At 40.2% G+C, this 24,039-nt stretch overlaps 1 protein-coding gene across 1 annotated transcript; it reads right to left on the reverse strand.

The window, feature by feature from the left end:
- Positions 1-1,473: 1,473 nt before the first annotated feature.
- On the reverse strand, positions 1,474-23,027 carry slc2a1b (solute carrier family 2 member 1b). The gene is made up of 10 exons (XM_030419742.1): positions 22,621-23,027; positions 11,867-11,962; positions 7,199-7,359; positions 6,648-6,888; positions 6,376-6,538; positions 5,951-6,138; positions 5,650-5,754; positions 4,923-5,024; positions 4,602-4,805; positions 1,474-4,276 (listed from the first exon to the last, which is right to left on the reverse strand). Exons 1-10 carry the CDS (start codon positions 22,633-22,635, stop codon positions 4,073-4,075), a joined length of 1,479 nt encoding a protein of 492 aa, XP_030275602.1. The 5' UTR covers positions 22,636-23,027; the 3' UTR covers positions 1,474-4,072.
- Between the last annotated feature and the right edge of the window lie 1,012 nt (positions 23,028-24,039).

The following is a 24,039-nucleotide window of genomic DNA, read 5'->3' on the forward strand; positions in this document are numbered from 1 at the left end:
TGGAACCTGCGTCCATCGCGGCGCTGCAGAGGGCTTCTCTGCTTCGTTCCACCCTGGAGGTCCTGGCCGTCTCGCTATCCGTCCTAAAGCTACAAGCCTTCGTGTAACAGGGCACAATCAAACATGTTCAAACGCTTGCACTCGACTGGGCCTCTCCTGTATCTCATTAGTCGAAAAAATTGCTCTCAGCGACCTTCAGGATTGTTTTGAATTCACAGAACCAGACCAGGACTTCAAAATGTGTTTTGCTTGTTTGCTCTCTGCTTTTTTTTCTTTCTTTTTTTTTCTTTGCAAACGCTTTAAACCTTAAAGGTCACGGATGATGGGAGATCATTACTCTAATGTTTGCAGGTGTTAGCTCCGCAGAGAGAGAGAGAGAGAGGGGGGTGGGGATCAGATCATTGTAAAATAAAAGATTGCGGTGCCGGGATTTAACGGACGTCTATGAAAAGGCACGCGAGCGAGGTGATCCTCCGCCCTTTGAAGACGGCTGGAGGACACGAGTGAAGTGAAGCGCGTCTCGAGGAACCACAGGGCCTGATCTCATTCATCTCGAGGTCATCCGCGGAGGTTACCGTGAACTCAATTTTTTTCCCTCGCTGTGAGGTCAAACTAAGAATAAGCGTCCGCCTACAGTGTTCTGTAAAGATGTGGTTAAATAATCTTAACACAAAGCACCGACTTCACCCTCTCAAAGACCCCGCTGCAGCATTAAACCAGTCATCCGGTGTCAGAGCTGTTGTGTAATAGGTTGCGAGGTCTAGCATTTGAGGGAAGCTGTATATTCGGTTGGTTCTTTGAAGCCTCACCGGCAAATACTCGGAGGCACTGAAAGATCGATGAAATTAAAATCAATTCCTGGTTCATTTTCACCCACTTATAATTTCTTACGGACAGTTTTTAACTTTTAGTTCGACCTTTACTCTCACACTGGTTTATGATTTCGGTTCAGGCGCAGCGAGGGGGTGTTTGAATATTATGTTATATATTATCAATGTACATCGATGTTCTGACTTGTTTTATTTTCCTGCAATGTTAATATTAAGTTGCCGAGAAAAATCTCTGATTGGTGTAGTTTTTTCAGGTGTTGTGTGAATCTTTACCATGTTAAATAATGTGTCCGCCTCCTGTAGGTCATGAATCTTCATGCCGTCTCTCACCGTCGGGTTCACCTTCCCTGCTTTCATCACAACCCATTTTTAGTTGCTGATCAATGAAGTACTGGGAAGTAGTGAAATAATAACAGTTTGACACAACAGCATATTATCCCAAGCATTCAAGCTTCCCACTGGATGAAAATGGCCACAGAATGATTCCTAATGTTCCTCCATAAATCAGGAACTGTTTGCTAACATGTGCGCCCAATCAACTTTTTAATTTCTGAGTTGTTGTGCTGCCCCCTAGTGGACAGAAATCAGTTATTGCAGCTTTAATTCAAACGAGGACAAACTGACCGCCAGTAGACTTGAGCTCTGTGTGTACGATTTCTTTTATTCAGCCATTAAAAACCACTTACACAAGACTGTATTCAGGACATCATGTATCACAGTTCACATTCCAGCACCGTACACACACATCTTTTTATTATGACAAACATTAGAATATGCTCTGTGCACTAAGATGAAAACACTACAAGGCGTTTCATTAACACAATCCTTACATGTAACATCTGAATTAGAATCATGATGGTATCATTAGGCCACAACAAATCTTAAGATATAAAATCAAAAGGGAGCAGAAGGGTGGAGGCTAAATGCATAAATATGTACATCGCTACGATACTAATCATTCATTTATCTATCAGAGACAAAAAAGTTGTTTTAAAGTTAAATATTTTATCATTTTGGAGCGTGTGAGGCTGTAGTGTGTTTTCATATTTACATCATGTTGCGCTCAGACCACCGACCCGTGCCATGAGATTTGATGATTTTTTGAAGGTGGCTACGTTAGGATTTAAATGCCCCAGCAGGATTTACGATCTATATACATTAATAAAATACAGTATTGATATTTTTGTGATAGGCATCAGTCTGTGCAGGGGGGGGGGGGGGGAGTGCATTACATTGCTGGTGAGGATGTGCGAAAAAGGCACAGAGCGCGGAAGTTACAGTGCTCTCCGGGACGAGTGAAGTGACCCATCCAACGACAAACGACTTTAAAGATCTACTATTTACAACAACCAACGACCAATTATGGAATGATTCATACGGAATCTGTCTTCTGGGGTTGGATGTGGATCGAAGCCCTCAGATGAACACTTCCATATATACTCAACGCTGTGTGCTCAACACAAGACCTAAACAGATATGAACAAATGATACAATTCGACACATTCCCATTTCAGAAACATCAAGTCATCCGTCAGCAGTACTCAAGTCTCTCTTCAGTAACAAAGGTTCCACACTGTGAGTATAAAAAAACAACAACTGAAACAGCCTCTTCAGTAAAAAGGAAGTATTTCTGTGAATAATAAAGTGCTGCTAAACAGATCCTCGACTTTTAAAAAGAACAAGGTCAACAAGTGATACAGCAGTCATAGACGGCGATTTTTACAGCTAGGCAACGTGAGCCAGACTACATAGATTCTTTCACCAGCGACCGTTTACAGTATAGCACAAAGAGAGAAAGCTGACAACACTGCTCCATGACAATTTGTGGCCGCCTCCTTGGACACATGATGGGGATTACGGGGTGCGGGGGACGCTGGGAGTTCGACCCAAACACTTTCAGGTGACATTCGTTCATTCTTTCCTTTTTTTGGTGTCAGATTTCTGAATATTGCTTCGTAGCACGCAGCATTGCAGCTCCCGTTTGTGTGAAAAGATCCAGATAGCTCTCGGGATAATTCAGCAGACTTTTGGACGCTCCACAGGTGATCTCCACTCAAAAATACTTAAAGTGAAGATTGTCCGTGGACAGTAGCTGTCGGTATAGATCAGGCCGATCTGACCTGGAACTGCTCCAACGTGATGAGGCTGAGAGGCTGAGAGGCTGAAGGCGGAGGAGGCTGGATTATTCAGTTTTTTTTTTTCCCCTACAGGCACTTAAACTCACAAACGCTCCAGTTCTGTGAGAGAGATTTTTGGTTTTTGGGGCTGGTGATTGTGAGAGCGTACTTATCTCATGTTGTGGTAAAATGGGTGGATGATTTATTTATTCAACCTCCCTGCCAGGTTCTGAGGCTGATCTGTGCAGATATTGCTCCACTTGCAAATGTGCTGCTAGAAAGAAATTGTGTCAAAATAAATTGTGAATTCTTTGCGTTGTCGGTTTTGCTTTATGACCACAAATCTTTTGAAACATTTTGTGTAACAATACAAATAGTAAAATATCATCCAGCTGGAGTAAATGAGTAACAATAAAGCATAATATGTTAAGTCTAAAAAAAATGTCATATCCTCACATCACTACACTGACATATTTGTGTACTCAGTAACTTAAAAAGATAAAAAATAATTTATTCCTTATCAGTGGAGCATTTGGACCTTGTCTAAGGGCAGTGCACCATCTGGTGGAGAGAGTCAAAGTATCTACAGTGCTCTACAGTCTACAGTGATACAGCTTTACAGTATGATTGATAAAGACAAGGATTCTGCACAGTGAACTGATCTCTACAGCATTATTAAATCAGATAATAATAATAAACTGACTGTAACCGGCTACAAAGAACAGAGCATAAGCACACATCAGTAATATATTCAGTGAAAAAAGGGGTTTAAAAAAGGTCTGTTGATTGATGCAGACACACCTTTTCCTCCGTTAGAATATCTTAAAATATTAAAAACCTTCCCCATCTATCCTCGACTCCCCTCTCCACATCCACCAGGCGACATAGTGCCCATCAAGTTTTCTTTTGTGTGAAATGAGAGGGGCAGCAGATGACGTCATGTTGGAGAATCACACAGGGCTGTTTCTGTGTTTGGAAATGACGCCCGAAATGTGGTGACAGTGTGGAAATTACTCTACCAAATGGATCCATCTACTTTCTACTTAGTGGACCCTTCTCGTTCCTCCTCAGGTCTGAGAGAGAGTTTGTTAGAAGTTTAAAAAAAAACGAAGAAAAATCAGTCACTCAGAGCTGAGAATCAGCTCCCAGGCTGTTGAGCTCCTCCGGCGAGTGGTGCTTCTCTCCGCCGGTAGCAGATGTCTGGCGGAAGCCAGCTGCGATCTCGTCAAACGTCCGGCCCCTGGTCTCCGGCACTTTGAAGTAGGTGAAGATGAAGAAGAAGATCAGCAGGATAGTGAAGATGATGAAGACGTAGGCGCCACACACCTCCTGTGGAGAGGAACAAGAGGAGAGACGACTGTTTAGTGGACTGTGATCTGATAACAGGGGTGTCATGACTCTCTCTTTTGGTTTTTAGGTCATGATCTGCAATTTTCAGTGTAAAGGGGTATTTCCGAACAACAGTTCGACTTTATCCTGTTGGCTGTTTGCAGGTTAGATTTCGGCAAGTTCAAACAAATATTCACCCGAAATAAAGATTCTGGAGTTCAGTGAGGTATACAAGAATAAAAAACAGAATAAAAAACAGAAGATAGATAGTTAGAAAGTTCGAAAAAAGGAAAAAAAACTCAGTGTCATTTTCTCTTACTCTTACCTCTACATACTGGAAGCCCATTCCCACTATGAAGTTGGCAGTCCAGTTGGTGAAGCCAGCAACAGCGATGGCAGACGGCCTGGGTCCCTGGGAGAACAACTCTGCCACGATGAACCAGGGGATGGGACCCGGTCCGATCTCAAAGAATGCGACAAAGGAAAAAATGGCCACGATGCTCAAATATGACATCCATTTGAGCTTTTCCTAGAAGAACAGAGGACAGGACGATGGTTAGTTAATGGTACTTACTCGATGGAAACAACCACTTCCACCATTTGTAAGTATAGTCGATACATATCTGTGTTCTTATGAGAAACCTACCAGCAGAGCCAGGGCGATGGTCATTAATACAGCAGATCCGGCCATCCCCAGCAGCCCCAGCATGTGCAGAGACCGACGTCCAGCACGTTCTACCACAAACAGCTAAAAAATTAAAAGGATGAGGAATAAGGTCAGGACAGCACTACAAGGTAATGAATCATTTACAATCCGAACACAGTTCAACAAAGATTTAATATTTTCTGCTTAAGACAAGAGCGACCTGCCTGAGGAAATTCAGCGGGCTACATCAGCATCCTCTTTTAAATCCTTCATCATCCTACTATTACGCAGCTTTATTCTTGACATTGCACAGCTCTATTTGAATGTACCCATTGATTTTTCAACATTATATCTTTGGCATTTTTATGAATTTAATCATCAACTGTTATTGGTTGTATTTTTCTTTCAATATTGATATTTTGTCATTGTGTCTTTGTGTTTATTGTGAACCACTTTGTAACGCTGGATTTGATAAATGCTATACAAATAAAAGTATTATTATTTTTCCTAATATTATCCATTTCATAGACGAAATAACTAACTGATTAATCAAGAAAATAATCATTAAAATAATCATTAGTTACAGCCCTACAACAGTAAAGGATCTTGAACATTTTTAAATGATCTATTATTTCTTCTTGTGTAGAGAGATCTCTTTCACTGTTGTTATCTGTACTTCACTTTACTGCTGTCCCTTCAAAATGTAAAATGTTTACACTTTACTCACCGACACCACAGTGAAAGCTGTGTTAACTACACCGGCTCCAATGGTGGCATAGACAGGCTGCTCAACTCCGGCTTTCTCAAAGATACGAGTGGAGTAGTAGAAAATCTAGAAGATATGACAACAACAAAGATCAAACATGAGAGACTTTTCTTTCTAAACCAAGTTGGCATGTAGGTACGTTCTGGATATCTCCTATTTCTGATGTATCTCTGGTGTGAACTAGCATGTGAATGTTTATTAGGAAAGTCAGAATCTCAGTGACAGTCCTCAGAGTGAACAACATCTAGGCTTTGACACTCACAGCATTGATGCCGGAAAGCTGCTGGGAGAGCTGCAGGACGAGGGCGATCAAGAGGGGCTGGCGGTAGAGGTTTGAGCGGAACAGCTCCGGGATGGTCACCTTCTTCTCCCTCATCATCTGACGGCTCTCCTCCTTCATCTCCTGCATGTCGGCGCTCACGTCTGTGGTGCCTCTGAGCTTCTTCAACACTGGGATGTGCAGAGAAAGAGCAGAGTGTTTACTCAACAAGCTCCACTTTTTGTTTCCCTTTAATAAAATCTTTGGAGGTATTAGAAGCACAGTGAAATCCGTAACACCGCTTGGAATTTAAGAGTTTTGTTAAATTTCAGGATCAAAATCAGAAATAATGTGAGGAACAGCAGTTCTGTAAATGCTGTTTGGAAATGACCTCTTGCCAGTGTGTGCGTGTGTGTGGGTGAACTCACCAGACTTGGCCTTGTTCTCTTCGTTCTTGTTGATGAGCAGGAAACGAGGGCTCTTGGGGCAGAGAGGCAACACGATGCACTGGATTATAGCAGGGATGAAGATGAAGCCCAACAGGAGCGGCCACAAGTCATCGTTGCCCATGACTGCCTCCATTCCAAACACCTGAAATCAACCCAGACACACAGCAGATATATGATCCATCTGCTCAGCTTCTTCACCATGTTTTTACAGTATCAAATTAAAGCTACTCGAACAAATGTTATCTACCAACCTGTGCAATAAGGATGCCTAGGACAATGCCCAGCTGGTGGAGTGTGCCCAAGGCTCCTCGTAGGGATGTTGGGGAAACCTCACCAACGTACATCGGCACAAAGCCTGTGGAGAGGCCGGAGTAGAGGCCCACTACGAAACGGCCGGCGATCAGCATTTCCCAAGAGCTTGCCATCTTCGAAAAGGACATCAGAGCGGCTGCGATGAAGGACAAGATGTTGGCCATGAGCATTGAGTTCCTCCTGCAAGCGACACACATTTTTAGCCTTTTCAAACAGACAATCAAGTAATGCTGTCCTGTAGAAAATCAAATAGTTCACAAATAATTAAATGAATAAAAGCATTTTTGAGGGAAAGTGTGCAAACTAAATTGGGTTTTTAAATTGCTGTTTAAAAAGCACCAATACATCCAATCAAGCTATCTAGTGGAACTACAGTTTTTTACGAAAGTGATTCGATGAGTCTAACAATCAAAGCTTGATTTTTTTAAATTCTTCTAATAATCCTAATGCTACCATGCTTTTGTAATTAAGGGTCTCGTTTCCCATTTACCTTCCAAAGCGGTTGACAAAAAGTCCGACGGAGAAGGAGCCAAAGATGCCACCAACTGAGAAGATGGACACAGCGATGGACCAGATGGCTGTGAGCTGGCTCTTGCTAATGGGGTCCTGATAGCGTTCAAACCACGTCTCATTGATGAACTTCTCAATGATCTGCCAACCGGGGAAAAAAACAGGACATTTATTCACTGTTTTTGTACAATAAGCAGGGTCGTGCTGAATAGTTTAGACTGGTAAATCAACATTAGGGGATGAATATTGTGGGTTTTTTGCTTGTTTTGGTCTTATTTACTGTTTTTTATCATATATACAACCATTTGAGTCATGCTTTGTGATATTTAGATGTAATTAAGTTTGACTTTACTCCACTTTTACAGACGGTCTAACAGCATCATAAATTACATTTATATGATACTATATGTCTTCACAAAATATATCAATTTAATATATGTCACAAAATATGACCACAAACATTCAAAGCTTCATTCATGAACCTTCAACTGAAGCTATGAATTAAAAAAAATATATATATATTTGGTTCAACCCTATAAATAAACAATGACAATATTGTCTGAGCTGGCTTTGGTGATTAATGAACTAAACAGGATCAAGCTTTATCATATTGCATAATGATACACGACCACAATCTGAGCTAAGAAACAGAGAATCATCATTACACAAGCTGTTTTAAAGTCATGGTTACGTAAGCTCTTGCGAAAAGTTTGTGTGCTTTATCCTTCTTGTTCGAGTGTTTCTGTGTGAACAGCTGGTGGCAGCACCGTATAATTATCACCATTTCCTGCCAACCAGGAAGTTTGCCAGTCATGTTTAGGTATCAAGTTTCTGTTCCCCTCCCCCACTCCATCCTCATCACAGATGACTGTTGACAAACACACCCGGGCAGAGTAGTGACAGGGGTTAAGTGGCAGAACATGGGTCTGCGAATGTCTGCGTCACACTGACACCTCTCATATGATTCAGAAAGGTCACCACCCCGTCTGCAACCTCTCATTACACTGTGACCTCACCAGTATGTCTCTGACCCCCCATCCCCACCACCGTCGTTACTGTTTGTAAGCTCCAGCTCTGTCATGTGCCTCTGCTCTAGTGTAACATCACCTGAATTTGTATGCAAACACTCGACGGGTGATGTAGTGCCACACCTCTTAACGTACCAGTGGAAAATATACTCAGCAATGTTCTCCTGAACAGGTTATGGATAGAAAAGCTATCAGGTGTTAAGAGCTGCTTTACGGTGGAGGGGACATATAGGATGACACTCTTGACACACTGCTTGGGTCAAACCCACTATCGACTTTCACTCACAAGACCTTGCTTAGTGATATCTCAAGTGTGTTAACATATACAGTCCTGTACACCTGACATTCACGTGCACCATTTAAAAATAAAGTAAACTTATTATTCCCTTTAAGGGTGCCCCACTTTCTGCAACTTAATATTTATACTTCACTAGATTTCAGAGCACATTATCATATATTTAACGCCATTACACCTGGGGGCAGCAGAAACAAGTTGTTAACGCATTAATGACATGTCATCACCTTTTAGGTTGATATGTTGAACAGTTGCCTTTTTGCACAATCAGCAGGTACTGAGCAACATGATCAGCCATTTGGAGTCGTGTTTCTGGCCACCTGATAAATATTAAGTCCAATATTCACCCTCCTTAAGCTCTGTGTTTGGTCTCCACCAACACTCTTTCAACCATCCCAAAACGAAAATTTGGGTGAGGCCAGCAGAGAATACTGGCAGCAATGCCATCCAAAGTTTAAATACTCATCTACAATGGAAGATACAATTCTCTGTAAACAACACAACATTTATAAAGCAACATATTGGCATAAGTGTTTCATTTTGCTGTCCAAAAGTTGTTGTCTGTCTGCCTGAGTCGACGTGACTGCATCATAACAGTAAGACTATGGAGCCAAAGTGCCACTTTCACTGACTTAACAGGCTGATCTCGAGAAGTTACATTATTATTGAGCGTTCTCTCTCCAGTCTCACTATCAATACTCCTAACCACCAGCTGGCTCCGTCCACACGAGGAAACAAGCTGTCTATTCATGCTGTTGGGCTGTCAGCATATGATATTGGAGCTGGTGGTAGCTGAGTCAACAAGGTGTTCATTCAGCATGCAGCACACGGTGAAAATAAACTGATTGTAACAAGGGATGTGACCTTCTTCAGTGCTTAGGGATTTGAACAAGTGGAAAACCATGAAGAAGTTTTCCTTGTTTGCTAAAAAATGATGGAGCTCTCAGGAAGCGATAAGCAGTATTTTAGATCTGTATTGCTTCAGGAGGACCTGAAGAAACAAACTTCAGAGGAAAGCTGTATCTCATAAAAGTGTAGAAGCCCTAACCTTTAGCACCACAAATGTTCCCAAAAATAAAATAATATAAACAAAACCCTCGATTAAATTTCCAAATTAATCTTTATTGAACAGGCAGACGTGCAACAGGAGGAGGACAGGAGCAGCAGCGAGGCCCTTGAAAGAGCGTATCTAATCAGAGACACTAAAACACAAGTGCAAGTCCTACGTCACGGACATCACCGCGGCCACACTGTAGCACAGAGGGGAGAGGTGCAGCTGATAATCTGAAGTGCTGTTGCTATAAAAAGTTGTATTTGTAAACGTATAGCAGCTTAAGGGATCATTACCTAATGAAGGATTAAGTGTTGGGTAACTGTTTTTTCTGCACAGGTTGCACGTGTGTGTGTGTGTGTGTGTGTGTGTGTGTGTGTGTGTGTGTGTGTGTGTGTGTGAGTTAGACAGGGTTTTGGGAAGGAGATAACGAGCCAAGGGGGCAGGTTCACACTAGCCCAGTGTGTAACAGGCTGAATATTTACCCCCTCCCTCTCTTTCTGCAGCCCCTCAAACAGCCACTCACAAGGCACTCGGTGGCCCCTGAGCTGAGCTCCATCAAGCCAAACACGTGCTACTGGAGGCAAAGCTCTGCTACTCCAACAACTGTAGTGTTGTAGAGGCAGATTGAATACCATGAAATAAGAGTAAGTTTTGATTATGTTGATTAATCATATAATTATTTGTATCATTTTTGTCACAATAAACCGCCAATCTCTGGTCCCAGCTTCTTAAATGTGAGGATTTGCTGCTATTCCCTACTTGGCATTATTGCAAAATAATTACTTTAAGGTTTTGGACTGTTGTTTGTACAAAACATGACATCTGAAGAAGTCACCTTACACTCTGAAACCTATGAGAGACCTTTCCCATTACTTTCTGACATTATATAGACAAAATTATCATTATTATCTATCAAAATAATTGTTAGTTGTAGTTGTAGATGGAATGCAATCGTTTGTAATGTATAACCAGCTTACAAAACAACACAAAGGCTTTTTTTTATAATAAGTTTCATTGCACAATCCGTGATGATTGCACAAGGTTTGCATACATTTCTCAAGGCGCAAAAGTCCCCCCAACATGTGCATGACCACTTCATCTTCTCTTTATGACAGCAGGAGAAATGAAAGAGATCATATCTTTACCAAGACTACCTCTTCCGCCTCCTTTGTGTCTGTTTCAACTTTTTTTGTAACCTTTACTAATGGAATTTCTCCATGTCCTGTTTTTCCTCAGTTTTCAGAGACAACTGATGAAAGCTGTTCTCATTTACAAAGCGTCTTTCACATGAAAGTCCAGCACAGCTTTGACAGTGTGATGATAGTGGACGAGGAGTTCAGATGGAAATCCGGCTGCCCTCAGTGAGAGAACACCGCAAACAGCTGTGACTGCTGATCACTTTGACAGTCTCCACAGCTCAGCTTGGACTCTCACATGCCACAGGTAAATAAAAAGAGAAGGCGCAGCTCAAGCCTGTCTGGCGACACACCTGTGACCTTTCAGACAGCTGTGTAGCTACAGGGCGTGTTCATCTGGTATTTACACAGCATGCAATACAGACAGTCCTCAGGAAATTACTTAAACTTACGGTAGATATAGTCAAGGGGGGGTCATGAAAACAGCTTTTATTACTTACTGCATTGTTATGGGGATTGGTGAAAGTCTAGTACCTTCATTTAATTTCCTTGTCTGGCTTTTCACAGTCTGCTGCTTTTCAGTGGAGTGCCATATTTGGACATGGACACGCTCTTTTACACAGGAATCACTCAGAGTCTCTTAATACTGATGTCCTTGGGCCTGATAGGCCTGGAAGCAGCTATTATTATCTGACCCTTTCACCCAACCCCTCTCCACTTTCTGTCCCGTTCTGTTATCAAACAATTTTGTGATCTACCAGGGAGAATTATTTACTGTGTAAATGAAAGCATACCTTATACCCTATATCTTTCAAGGCCAGTAATGTTGCATCTTGATGGGCTTAAAGAAGCAATAAAAACTTACTCTCTCACTATCTTTTAAACAATTACAATTCCTGTATTGTCATGTTCGGCAAACTTTGGCACATAGCAGCAACAGGGACTCATATAATAATGGCATTTCAACAGTTTAAAAGAAAGGACCTTGGATTTTATTTGTGATAATTCTGTGTACATGTAAGTACCTCTAACAAACTAAAAGAGTCCTGAAGGTTCTCGTTCTTATACATTTTTACGTCCTTAAAGATGGTTGGAGGTACAGTATGAGAGTCGTGTTTGCAGACAGATAACTCACCTTCTGGGGGGCATTGATGACACCGGTGTTGTAGCCAAACTGCAGGGAGCCGATCACGGCTGCTCCAACACTCATCATCAGAGGGAACGTTATTTGCTGCAAGACAAAAGAGAGAAGAGGAAGTTACTGACAGTAGACAGACCAGTTTGACAAGTAATTCACCATTTTTCCCAGTGGACAAATGGATTCATTGAACAAGGGCAACTAGTACGATTTACAGTTGTATCATCTTTCTTTTTGATGAGAAACTCCCACACAGATCAGTTTACTAAAGGAATATTAAATGGATGCCAGTTTAGTTAGTTTAGTTTTCACTAATATCGCTGCAAAACTCAAAATCTTATTAGTTATCAAGTAATAAAAGTCATAAAACCAAGCTGGTTAGAAAAACAAACATAAAAAAAGAAAAATGGAAAAAAGTAGTTTTGAGAGGGGATTTCATAAAGATCACTGACTTGGACAACCTGATTTCCTTGGGCTGATCATTCATTTCAGTGAGAAACTGTGAAACTGTTTTTAGTAAATTTGCTGTAACACTGACAAAAATCTTTTTATACTTGCAGCTGTGCTTCAGCAACCCTGAAAATATCAGCTGTAACAAACTGTTCAGGTTGGCCAGCCTCTTATTTTATCCGTACTCTTTATTCATAACAAATACAATGAATGCACTGTTCAGAATATCCTGAAGTGTCTCAGGGAGATGTTTGCTATCACCACATTATGCAACACAGTGAAATTAGACAGACCAAAAAAGTTGCCTTGTGAATTCTACAGGAATGGTTTCAAGACGAGTGTATCTTCAACACTGGGTTCAGGTCTGATGGGGTTGAGGAATTATCCAGACATCTGAGTAAACCCGCTTTTTTGGAACAGGTCCAGGTTGGACCCAGGTCTAAATGTCATTGTCTGTGCTCCTGTTCCTGTTATTGTAGACCTCACTTGTAGCTTGATCTCAGTAGAGCCCAGCAGATCAGCAGAGATTTTCCTCATACCAAAAAGTTAATAAACCAGAGGGGAGTATGTTGCTGTCTCTTTCCTCATCTCAGACAGGCCTCGAGCTACAATTCACCTTTTGGTTGTTTGAGTAAGTCTTCTTCTACTCCTAACTGTATGTTTTGCAACTCTCAGTGTTCGCAGTATGGAATTTGAGATTTTTGCCCTAAAAAGACGAGCAGGGATACAAGTTTCCACACGTACTACTGATTAAATTTAGAGCAAAACGCACAGCAGAGGGGTTGCTTACTATTTCCATCTTTTATATCAGCACGAGTCATCATGTCTGGATGATTAATGTTTTGAGTTTAGTCCTGTGATTCACACGCACCAATCCCCTGCTACAGAGATTCATGTGAGATGGGTTCCATATTATGGCAACAAAAGATTAAATCATCATAAGGGTCGATGTCACCCAAAATTTGCCTTCTTCTTCTCCTAACACTTCAGCATATTTTGAGAATATTATTTCAAATTTTACAAGTAGACCAGCATGAGAATGTAGCCAAACCAAGGACAGCATCAATACACAAAGTACTCTGATGATCCACTGCACAAACAGCCTGGTCATGCATCTCTTAGCAAGACATTCATAATGTATCAGGCCACTTTGGGGCAGCAGTAACAACCTGGGTCCACAATACTATCATTTTATCACTTTAATATGATAAACCTTTTAGCAAAAGCTTTGGGGACGTTAGCATTAATTTGAATTTGTTTTTCTGGGAACCTAAAATATGTAAGCTCAAAATCTTCTTGCCTTTCAACTCTGTTTTGGTCTCAACCAACTTCGGAGGGAAATATCTCTTAGTTACTAAATGCTCTACTATGTTCATCGTATCTTTCTGCTGTTTGGTATTGGGCAAATACTTTAACAATATGCTGCATCTGGGAAAGATTCTATGAGAGTGTTGAGGCCGTCAAACCAAAAAAATGAGCTGAAAGATGCTCAGATGCTCTGTAGAGCTGAGGGGAACTGCAGAGTTGCATGATTAGAATCTGTTGGTTGTTCATCAAGATTAATAGCAGGTTCTGTGATTCTCAGAGTCTGAAACTAATGTTCTGTAAATCTTTACAATTAGTTGAAGAATGGCAAATTCGTCAGGGCTGAAAAAAACAATATTTATTAACCGGATGGCGACTGTAGGTATGGTATCATGGATTTGAAGATCCATTTTTAACATACAAATATAATTTTTCCAAGATTAAGAGTCACTGCTTTTGTGCTTCCTTGAACTTCCTTAAGAGTACAGCTCTGATTCAAACCTTGAGGCTGAATCTCAGGAATTTTCATTTAAACTTAACAAGATAAATACAAGAACCGACCCCACCAGGTTTCATTAAAAGGAGAGTTCTTACAAACAATTTCAAAGGATTGTACATGCTCCTCTGTAATATCACCAAGGTGCTGCAGGCTACTTTTCAATTGCAGTATTCCTGGTGACAGAAGTAGTCTGGGTAACACGAGTCAACAACTTTTCTCGTGACGGCCAGAATTTCCACCCCCCCCCCCCTCATGATGAATAGGGAGGAGAGCTCGAAGAAAAGGAACTTCTGTTTGTTTCTGGAGGCAGCCACTCCAGCATGACTAAAGACACTCAAAGTCCCACCTACATTTCTGGGCCAATAGGAACTCTCTGTTATGAGGGTCGTTAGGTCCATGACAAGGCTGTTTAGGCTCAGAATATAAACACACTCAGTTTCCAGCATTGTGGGCTGGGCTCTTAAAGGAGCCACGTCGCCAATGAGGAGACCTACGGGAGCTGATGTCACTCTGTAAGCTACAGCTCAACTTGCCATGAAATTAACAAGAAACAGCACGAGATTCTGGTGAACAACAAGCTGCTTTTTTTTATATAAACAGCATTCCTGTCTGGCTCCCCTGGGAAGAGTTTAAATCTCACCTCCTCAAGGGACAAGCTGGGATTATTTGCTCCCTTAAATATGGATGTTTGACTCCAGCTGCAAGCAACTGCCTAAAAGTGGGGATGGCAGTGTGTGTTCAAGTGAAATCAAACACTCCTCTGCGACATCTTTACCTTTAACCTACATACAGTCCCTTAGACTGCCTCTGTGCACACTAGTCCAACATATAGTGATCACAAAGTTCTGGGACTTTAGATAAAGTAATAAAGTTTATACCTAAAAAATTGAGCAATGTTTTACTGTTCATAAATGGATATTTTTATGATGACACACATCAAACCTGTCCTCTTATCTTCTCTCTTGAAAAATAACCACTTAGGGTGGGTTTGACACTGTTCCTCGTCCCAATAAACCAGAGGCAGCAGAATAATACATGACTTCCTCACTGGGGAAACAATGAAGTCACACCCACAACAATATTTTCTGATCACAGCCTTGAAATCGCCGTTGGTGACCAGCCCAACTTGTTGTGTTGTATCTCTTTATACCCAGCTGCAGGTTTCAGGTTTGTTTACATTTCTAAGTGGAGTTCTATGTGTTTGTTTACTTCTACATAGTGGCTAAGCTATCCATTCACATGGGCCTGGCATCACACGATGTGCCACAATAAGCTACAAGTAGCCTTAAATCTGATTACAGAAGTAGGAATTCACTCTTGAGAGCTCTAAAAAGGTAAATTAACAATTAAAAATTTCCCAAAACAGTTTTTAAGAAGAGGGATATTTCTGAATAACATGTAAAGTAAAGATTCTGAGACATGTACGAACATTTTCTGTTGTGTATCCGAAGGTTTTAGGTTGATAATACTGTCAACAACAAGGCAAATGAATTAATTACTTTCTTACTTTTTTACTTTTTTTTTGCCTGTAGACGTCTCAGACTTTTATTCACACTTTCATGATTTCACCTTCCAACTGGCGATGTCACAAAGAAAAAAAACCTCTGACTGGAACTGCCAAAAGGCTGTCTCAATACAGACACTATCAGTTGCCAAAACCCACCAGCATTTGGTGAGTGGGTGCATGGTGGTAATTTCCCACCATCCTTCTGAAAACTTGGCTTCTTTATCCAAACTGAATCAATGCACAGTGGTGCTGCTGGTGCAACTACATTCGTCTGGAAACATTTTGTTGCACCAGCACTGGACTCATGGGGATAATTTCCCTTCTCTCCTCCCCTGGCTTTACTTTATTTACATGCTCGAGCAGATGAAACTTCATGCAAATCTGCCCTCATTGCATGTGACGAGGGAAAACGTAATGTTGTACGGCTGCAAGGAAGCTTCTGTCTAGTCATTGCCTTTGTATACAATCAACACTGTTGATAGTAGCTTTGGTTGCTTGGCACCACAGACTGTCTGCTTGTATTGGGTAAACACTGGACTGACAGGGAGCATATTGATTAAAGCACATGATACAGGTTATTAACAAAATGGAAAATGGAGATCGGTGCAAACATTTAATGCTCACACTCTGCCACGCTATCACTTCCCTCAGTCACGTCCACAAAGCACAGGATCAATAAGAATAAAGGAAGAGGAAATGAAGTAGAAGAACAGTTTCCTCCAAATAAGGATATGTGGAACTATAGCAAGTAATAAATCATTTTAGAATTCATACTTGAGGCAAGCCACATATGATCTCTAACCTCTTATATAAACTTGATCTATAAGATTCAACAAACATCGAACATATGATATTGAATTCAATCCCTTACCCTAACCATAGATAGATAGTTTACTTATCTATCACTTGTCAGTAAAATAATTCCACTTTTGCACAAACATACAAAGTCAAACCAGGAAACAGTAACTCATGCTCTGATAAGCAGAGTCAGCTGACCGGTGGGTTGATGTAAATTCTCTAAAACATGAAGGTGCATGAAGGCAAACTTTTTTTGTTTGTTATTTGTTTGGCACAGCTTCCTTCTCCATTCTCACCTGTAACATAACATTTAACAATTGCTAAATACACAAATTCTATTTAACTTTAAATCAGCTTATGATCTTTTTCCTATGAGCAACAGATGTCATCTTGCAGTGTTTTTTAGTTTAGCACTAGTAAGTTTGTGACTCATCGGAACCAGACCCAGTTTCCTCGGAATTAGGTCAGACACTGTTTTATAGTCTTTTTTAAAAAAAAAAAAGCAGAACAGACTATGATGTGGCTCAGCTCAATTCCTCCTTCTTCCTGTATTCGCCGGATTCCTGGTGGTGGCCTTCGCTGCTACCATCACGTCCCACCACACGTCACCACTACAGTCTCGGGTTACACTGTAGGGAATTCAATATGATGCTCGTCCTTGCCTCAACTCCTCTGAGCTCTGTTTAGTTTTTAAAGCCTCCTCACCTGATCTGTGCTGTGTGGACAGTTTCCAAATATTCTGTGTCTGTTTGGTGAACCAAATATGGATTTAATTTCTGCACTTCACACAGTTCTGACTGTAGGAAACTGTTGTCATTAAAGATAGAACAACTAATTTATTCTAGGGCTTAAAATGGTATATGTAGCATATTTGAATATCTATTCTTTAGATTTTACCAGATACTTTTAATGTTGTTTCCATGTGGTAGCTAAATAACTAAAAATTAATCTACTTCCATAACTTAGTTTTGTTATTGTTGTCGCTCTAGTGTGCAAAACAAAACAAAGGCATTGTTTGTCTGTATCTACCTCAGGTTTACTGTACATTTGTGGTAAAACTCATTCAGATTCATGCGCAGCTAAAGCCTTCCTCTACAGGGAAGCAGGTCTAACCTTTCCTGTAACCGTGGGAGGAAATTCATGTGAAATATGCGATAAAATAGATTTAATGTGCTTGCTTGCCAATTAAAACCTGCGTGTTAAGGCAGACTTGAATGTGCCATGTTTTTTGTTTGGGTTTCCTGGTAGTCCTGGTTATGATTAACCTTTATTGAAGCATTGCAAAACAATGAGAAACACTGAGAAGAGTTTGTGTTTGCATGCTTGACACTTGAACTGGTGGCCTAAGAGAAGTCATTATTCTCATTTATCTGCATGTGATGCATATATTATTAGTAAACACGACTGGAGTGTTTTATCTTTCAGGGCCAGTGAAATTCCAGCAAGTCACAGTGAGACCGGATAAAAACTTGTTTACAATAAGGCTCCATGTTTGGGAACATGAGTGTGGCTAATACAAACAATATGATTGTTGTATAATAGGATTATTTTCATATTGAGTGGTGACTGCCTTTACAGCATTTGGTTTGTTTGACCAGTCCAAGCCGGTTTTGATGCCTGTGAGAATGCAAAGATTATCAATATCATTATCACTATCTCCAGGAGGACGAAGGGGACAGAGCACTCACAATTATCGATTCATCTATATTAGAGTCATTTCTTTAAGAAAATAAGTCAAAAATCTCTGAGCCTAGTTTCTTGAATATGAATACTTTCTAGTATTTTTACTCCTCAATGGCACTAAACTGAATATCTTTGAGTTTTGGACAAAACAAGACATTTCAGGACATCATCTTGGGCTTTGGGAAACACTGATCAACATTTTTCACCACTTTCTACCAATAAATGAAGTCAAAAATTGTTGACCGACAATGAAAATAGTAGTTTGTTCCTGTATACAACAAGATAGATGAAAATGCAACTGCTTTACAACTGCTTTAAATGTGAATATCAAAAAGGAGTTTACAGGTCTACAAAGTATGTTCTCATGTACCCATTTCATCTGAGCATACTCTATCAATATCATATTCACTATATTTCTTATACATTTATCTAATTTTTTCAGCACTTTTTAATTTTGTTGTTTTAATGTTTACTTTGTTTTGTGTTGCTTTGACTTCTCTGTGCATCACCTTGAATCTACCTCTGTTTATCAAACATGCTTTATTAATAAAACAGCCATGCATTGGCCATGTTCAGACATATTCAGGTCATATTATGCTGCAATAGCCTAAGAACACAGTTCAAATGGATTCTGCAGAACAGTTAATGGGAACAAATTAATATTTGAGGTGAGACCGAATGTTTAGAGGTCAAACATAAGTGAACAACCTTTAACAGTTCAGATTTATTAAACCGAGAATATTTTAATTGAACCATGAGGTCCAAAGAGATACAGCTAGACCTTAAATGAACCCTTTTTACCCAACCATCTCCTCCCTGTGTACAGTAAGACATGCAGATCAGTACAGTGCGCACAAAGCCGTCCGGTTTCTCAAGAAAAGTGAATTAAACATGCATTCTCCCTTGCTTGTTCATCTCAATTAAACCCCTCCTAGATCTCTTAATCCCAACTTTTGCAGCAGAGCCTCATTAAGCCTCATTAAAACATGGCTGACAATTACACTGTAAGACATACTGAAGGGAGCTAGTCATGCAGATGAAAGTAAATCTACTGGGCTGTCTTAAGGAAGGCAGGAGTTGGCAGAGGACTGAAAGCAAGTGGATGGAGAGGAATTAAGCCTGTGCAATTAATTCTGTACAATGTGAGGCTGTTTTTTTGGCTCCGGACTCCCAATCAAAATACCTGTGCTGTCAAGTCTGTCAGGAGTAAAAATGTGTAGGACTGTTTCAATCAAAACAGAGCAGGTCAGCTGTATGCATGACCCCAATTACCATTTTCATTCTTTGCTGGAGAAATTAAGAGGACTGAGGTGAGTTTTCAGACCTGAACAAAGCTTCCTGTTGTTGAGAGTGAAGCTCTTAGCGGAAAAAAATGTCAGGCTTGACGTCATTAACTTGGCATGTTTTGATGGAGTAGCTGTGGGATTTGGTTAAATAACTGCATTATTATTAGAATACAGCTGCACTGAAGGAATGAGATTTAAGGCTGAAAGATATGCAAAGTAAAATATGTTTGAAGATATTGTACAGTAATATGATTTGTATCTTTTTCATAGATCATGTACTTCATTTTCACTGAAGAAATATTAAAATGATGATGTGATTTTTGCTGGCATTTGTACCAATGTACCCTATGTTCGCTGTACGTCTGGAAAATGGTATGTAGGACAGCTAAGCAATATATTGGTATAGTCATTATATCCACATTACTGATGATTATTTATCAAAAAAATCACAATTTGACAATATTTTGAGAAAGCACCAAAAGTCATCCCTACCATATTGTTGCAGAATCAATATCAAGGCATTTGGTCGAAAACAAATTTTTATTTCATTTTGTCCATATCACCCAGCCCTAGCATTTATGAAGTTTCCTTGGAGGTGAAATATCATGATATTCATCACGTATGGTGATATAGCCTTAAAATATAACCATGCTATTTTAAAGCCAAATCAACCAGCTGGTGTTGCAGGAAGATCTATTGTATTAAGGTATACCATGGTATGAAAATGGACAACTATCACACATGTTCATTTGCTTATCTTACTGGTTTGAATTCTACTGAATTGGTGTTGTTGCTGCAACCCTACGCCCAGTCTTTGTATGTTGTCAGACATTTTACCTTGATCAACACTATTTCAACGAGTTGTTCAGCCCTTTTGAGATGTAAAGGTGAGTGAAAACTGTTGAAAATTAGGAGGAAAAATCAGATGAAGTAGTCGATTTCTAAAACTCCCGGAAACAAATGCACTGCTCATTAACCTGGACCAAGCCTACAGCATGAAATCAAAGGGACAACACCTTGCCGGACCTGAATTTGCCTGGGCAGGTTTTAAAACAAACACTGTGACATTTAAACTTCCCTGACTGTGTTGCTTCACTGGAAATCAAATTATAGCTCAACCACTTCCTATGGCTTAAACTGTGAACTACGGCCACTTGCTGAAGTTGTCACGCACATAATTTAGCACAACACAACACCAGGTCTGAAAATCCTCGACATGAGGTGTTGGTGAGCACATTCTCAACTACTGCTTAACTACAGACACGCATAAACAACTCAACACCGCCGGACATAACAAAACACAAAAGAGGGAGTGAAGTGAACAGCCTGGGAAGGAAAGGGTCAAGGCTTTCACGCTCCAGGGCTGGCCACTGCCTATTCCCTCAGTGGGCTCTCACTCTCTGTAGAAATCTGCTGTGTCTGTGTCACAGTGGAAACTGGGAACACAGAGAACTATTCCCATCACGTCCACAACAAACCCCATCCAGCTGAGTGTGGAAGAGCAACAGCTAGGGAAACATTTTCTAACCACCATGTCAGACTGGGCTGCTCTACTGGGTTTAACTGGTCTCACATCAATGAGAGAGCAGGAGGGGGGAAGAGAGGGAAGTTTTTGGCGTACGTGCTTCGCTGCGTGCATGTCTGTTTATGAGACAGTGACCACAGGCCACACTTGTGAGAGGCAGACAGCGGTATCAGATAAGTGTTGTTTACTTTCTGATCATATGAGCGGGTTATAACTGAACCCACAAACCTATAGATAGATGACATCGGTGGTTGTTTATTTAAAGTATATCTAGTCTGAATGCACTCGCAAAATGATGCTTGATTAACGTTCCTACGAGCTCTTCTGATGTCTCTTTAATAATCAAGATTTTTATTTAAGGCTGAAACTAACAGTCGTTATCATCACTGATTAGATCATGTATGTGTGTCTTAGCCAGCAGTTGATTTTAAGCTGTATGATACTTTATTTTCTGTTACTTTATATTTCTACTTACTCCATAACATTTCAGTATATCGTATATTTTCTGCACTATACTGGACAGTTAAAATTACTGTGTAGATAAAAAAAACATTACATTATGTACTTAAAATGAGCTTCGCCTCTGCCACCTACAACTTTGAAGTTCTTCTTACATGTTAATGCATCAGTAATGATAATATCTTGGAGCTTAAACAGTGAATGAATCAATTCATGGATGAGAAAATGCATTATTTCACGAAAAACAAGACAAACAATAGATGGTTTCAGCTACTTCAACGTGATTTTCTTTGTCTTAAATCTTTATAATCTGTACTGTGACCTGCTGATCGATCGAGACTGATTCCATTTTTCTGTATTGACATTTATGGACAAAATAAGTGTTGATTAACCATGAAATAATCTGCAGATTAACCGAGGATGAACAAATTCAACAGTTAGAGGGAATACTACTACTACTGGGAGAGAGAGATGAACTTTTACGTTTGAAACTTTGAGACTAGGAGTATTTTGCAAGTACTTCTGCACTTTTAAAACACATTTTAAACGCATAAACGTTCCTTATAAAGCAGCGTGTGTTTGTATAACTACTTTAACATGAGTAAATACTTCCTTGGCCTACTAATATAAACTGTCTTGGATACAAATAACTCCTGTCAAACTTTGGTCACGTAGGTTTTTAACCGCAACATCCTCGACAGACATAATAACGCATCATACTCCCAAACAATGTGACAAAGCATTCCTTCCAACACGTCGTTGTGACGTCAGAGAAACAGAAATGAACTGAAAAGCTAGAATGCTGAAAAAAAAAAGAAAAAAAAAACATGTGCCGGGTAAAACAACATTTTTTAACAAGTGTACCACTGTTAAATGATTCGTAGCAAATATACGGTTGTTGTGGAGGGTGTGAACGTAGCGGACAACAACTAAAAAGTACAATAAAAGCGCCAACGGTAACTTTAAAATGACTCGCGAGCGCCTGCCAACAACATTCGAAGCGTCGCTGGTTAAAAACGACGCAACAGATAACGTCCATTTTAGCTGCATCATCGCCGCTGTGGCACATGTGGAGGCACCTCATGTTAAAGCACCGTGAACCCGCTGAACTCGCTGGCTGCTGCTGCTGCTCAGTGCTCACTGACAGCACGGAGCCGACGAGCCAGCAGCTAGCGAGCCGGTTTGACAGGATGTACAAAAACAAGATGCTGTAGTAAAGTGAGTCACGGATATAAATACCTTTCCAGAGTCCATGGTTGCGCTGCGAGGGAAATATTCGTTCTTCTTATTCTTTTCTTTGTCTGCTTCTTTTTCTTTTGTTAAAGTTGACGGCGATGGAAGAGCTTCCTGGGGGTCTCCCGCTGGTGGTGGTGCCGCTCAGAAGTCACTCATCTTGAAGGTTTCTTTGCTCCGTTGAAATGCCTCCAAACTTGAGTCTTGTTTCTTTTTTCTTAGGATAAACGCTTCACAAGTCTCTGTTTTCTGGGGGGGCTTTTTGTGTTTAAAAGCCCGGCAGCAGCTTGAGATGGAGTTCGTGTGCTGTGAGTCTGTCTCCTGCGTCGTTTTCCAGTCAGAGCTCCGGCAGCTGTAATTTCACAACTTCGCGTGTGGATGAGTAACGTTAAAGTCTCGAGGATGGAAGTGACAGGCTCCTGAAGTTGTATCGCTGTCCAACTTCTTTGGACGGCTAAAACATGCTAATATACGGCTAGCTGACGCAATGGTAGTGGGATGGATCGTGTTGCCAGGCCCAGCCTCCTAACCAGCCAATGGCAGAGCACAGAGGCGTTGACATGGAGCTCCAGGCAGCCCTGTAGGTACAGCACTGCTTTCTAACCCATATCTAAGCATAAGCAGTGCTGGAATGTAACTAAATACAGCTACTCAACTACTGTGCAATCTGAAGTACTTGTACTTTACATTAACTGCTCCTTTGTACTTTCCACCACTACGTTTTGGAGGCAAGTATTGTACTTGTGCTACACTACATGTATTTAATATTTAGTTACTAGTTACTTTGCAGCCTGCACACCTCCTTAATCACATTTTTTTTAAATCACATATACATGAATGTTAATACATGTGTAATATACATTTACTTGCGCTTTAAATACTAAGTACTTTTTAATATATTAAGTCATAACACATGTATAACAATAAAAAATATATCTAAGTGCTTTTTTGTATTCACACGACTTACTACTTTTTTATCCATACTGAGCATAAGTACTACATTATAAGCCAAATGTACTTAAAGTATCAGAAGTAAAAATACTCAATATACTTTGATTCAACTACTATTTGTATAGTATTGTGTACTATATGTAGTTTTGAGGTACTTTATTGGATTATTTCTATTTTCTGCACTTTCTACCTCCACTACACTATTTTGAAGGCGAATATTATACTTTTTACTCTGCTACATTTATTTGATAACTATACATACTTTAAATGTACTTAAAGTATCAGAAGTAACAATACTCAATATACTTTGATTCAACTACTATTTGTATAGTATTGAATACTGTATGTAGTTTTGAGGTACTTTATTCGAGTATTTCAATTTCCTGCACTTTCTACTTCCACTCCACTATATTGAAGGTGAATATTGTGCCTTTTTACTCCGCTACATTTATTTGATAACTATAGTTAAGAGGT

This window comes from Sparus aurata, chromosome 6, assembly GCF_900880675.1.
Source record: "Sparus aurata chromosome 6, fSpaAur1.1, whole genome shotgun sequence".
Lineage (NCBI taxonomy): Eukaryota > Metazoa > Chordata > Actinopteri > Spariformes > Sparidae > Sparus > Sparus aurata.

Bases quoted from the DNA above. Each gene is read 5' to 3' on its own strand.
- slc2a1b (XM_030419742.1), bottom strand. The intron at 5,755-5,950 runs GTGAGTGTCAAA...CATATCTTCTAG, and splicing joins AGCTTTCCGGCATCAATGCT to ATTTTCTACTACTCCACTCG. The intron at 4,277-4,601 runs GTAAGAGTAAGA...TCCTCTCCACAG, and splicing joins TGGGCTTCCAGTATGTAGAG to GAGGTGTGTGGCGCCTACGT.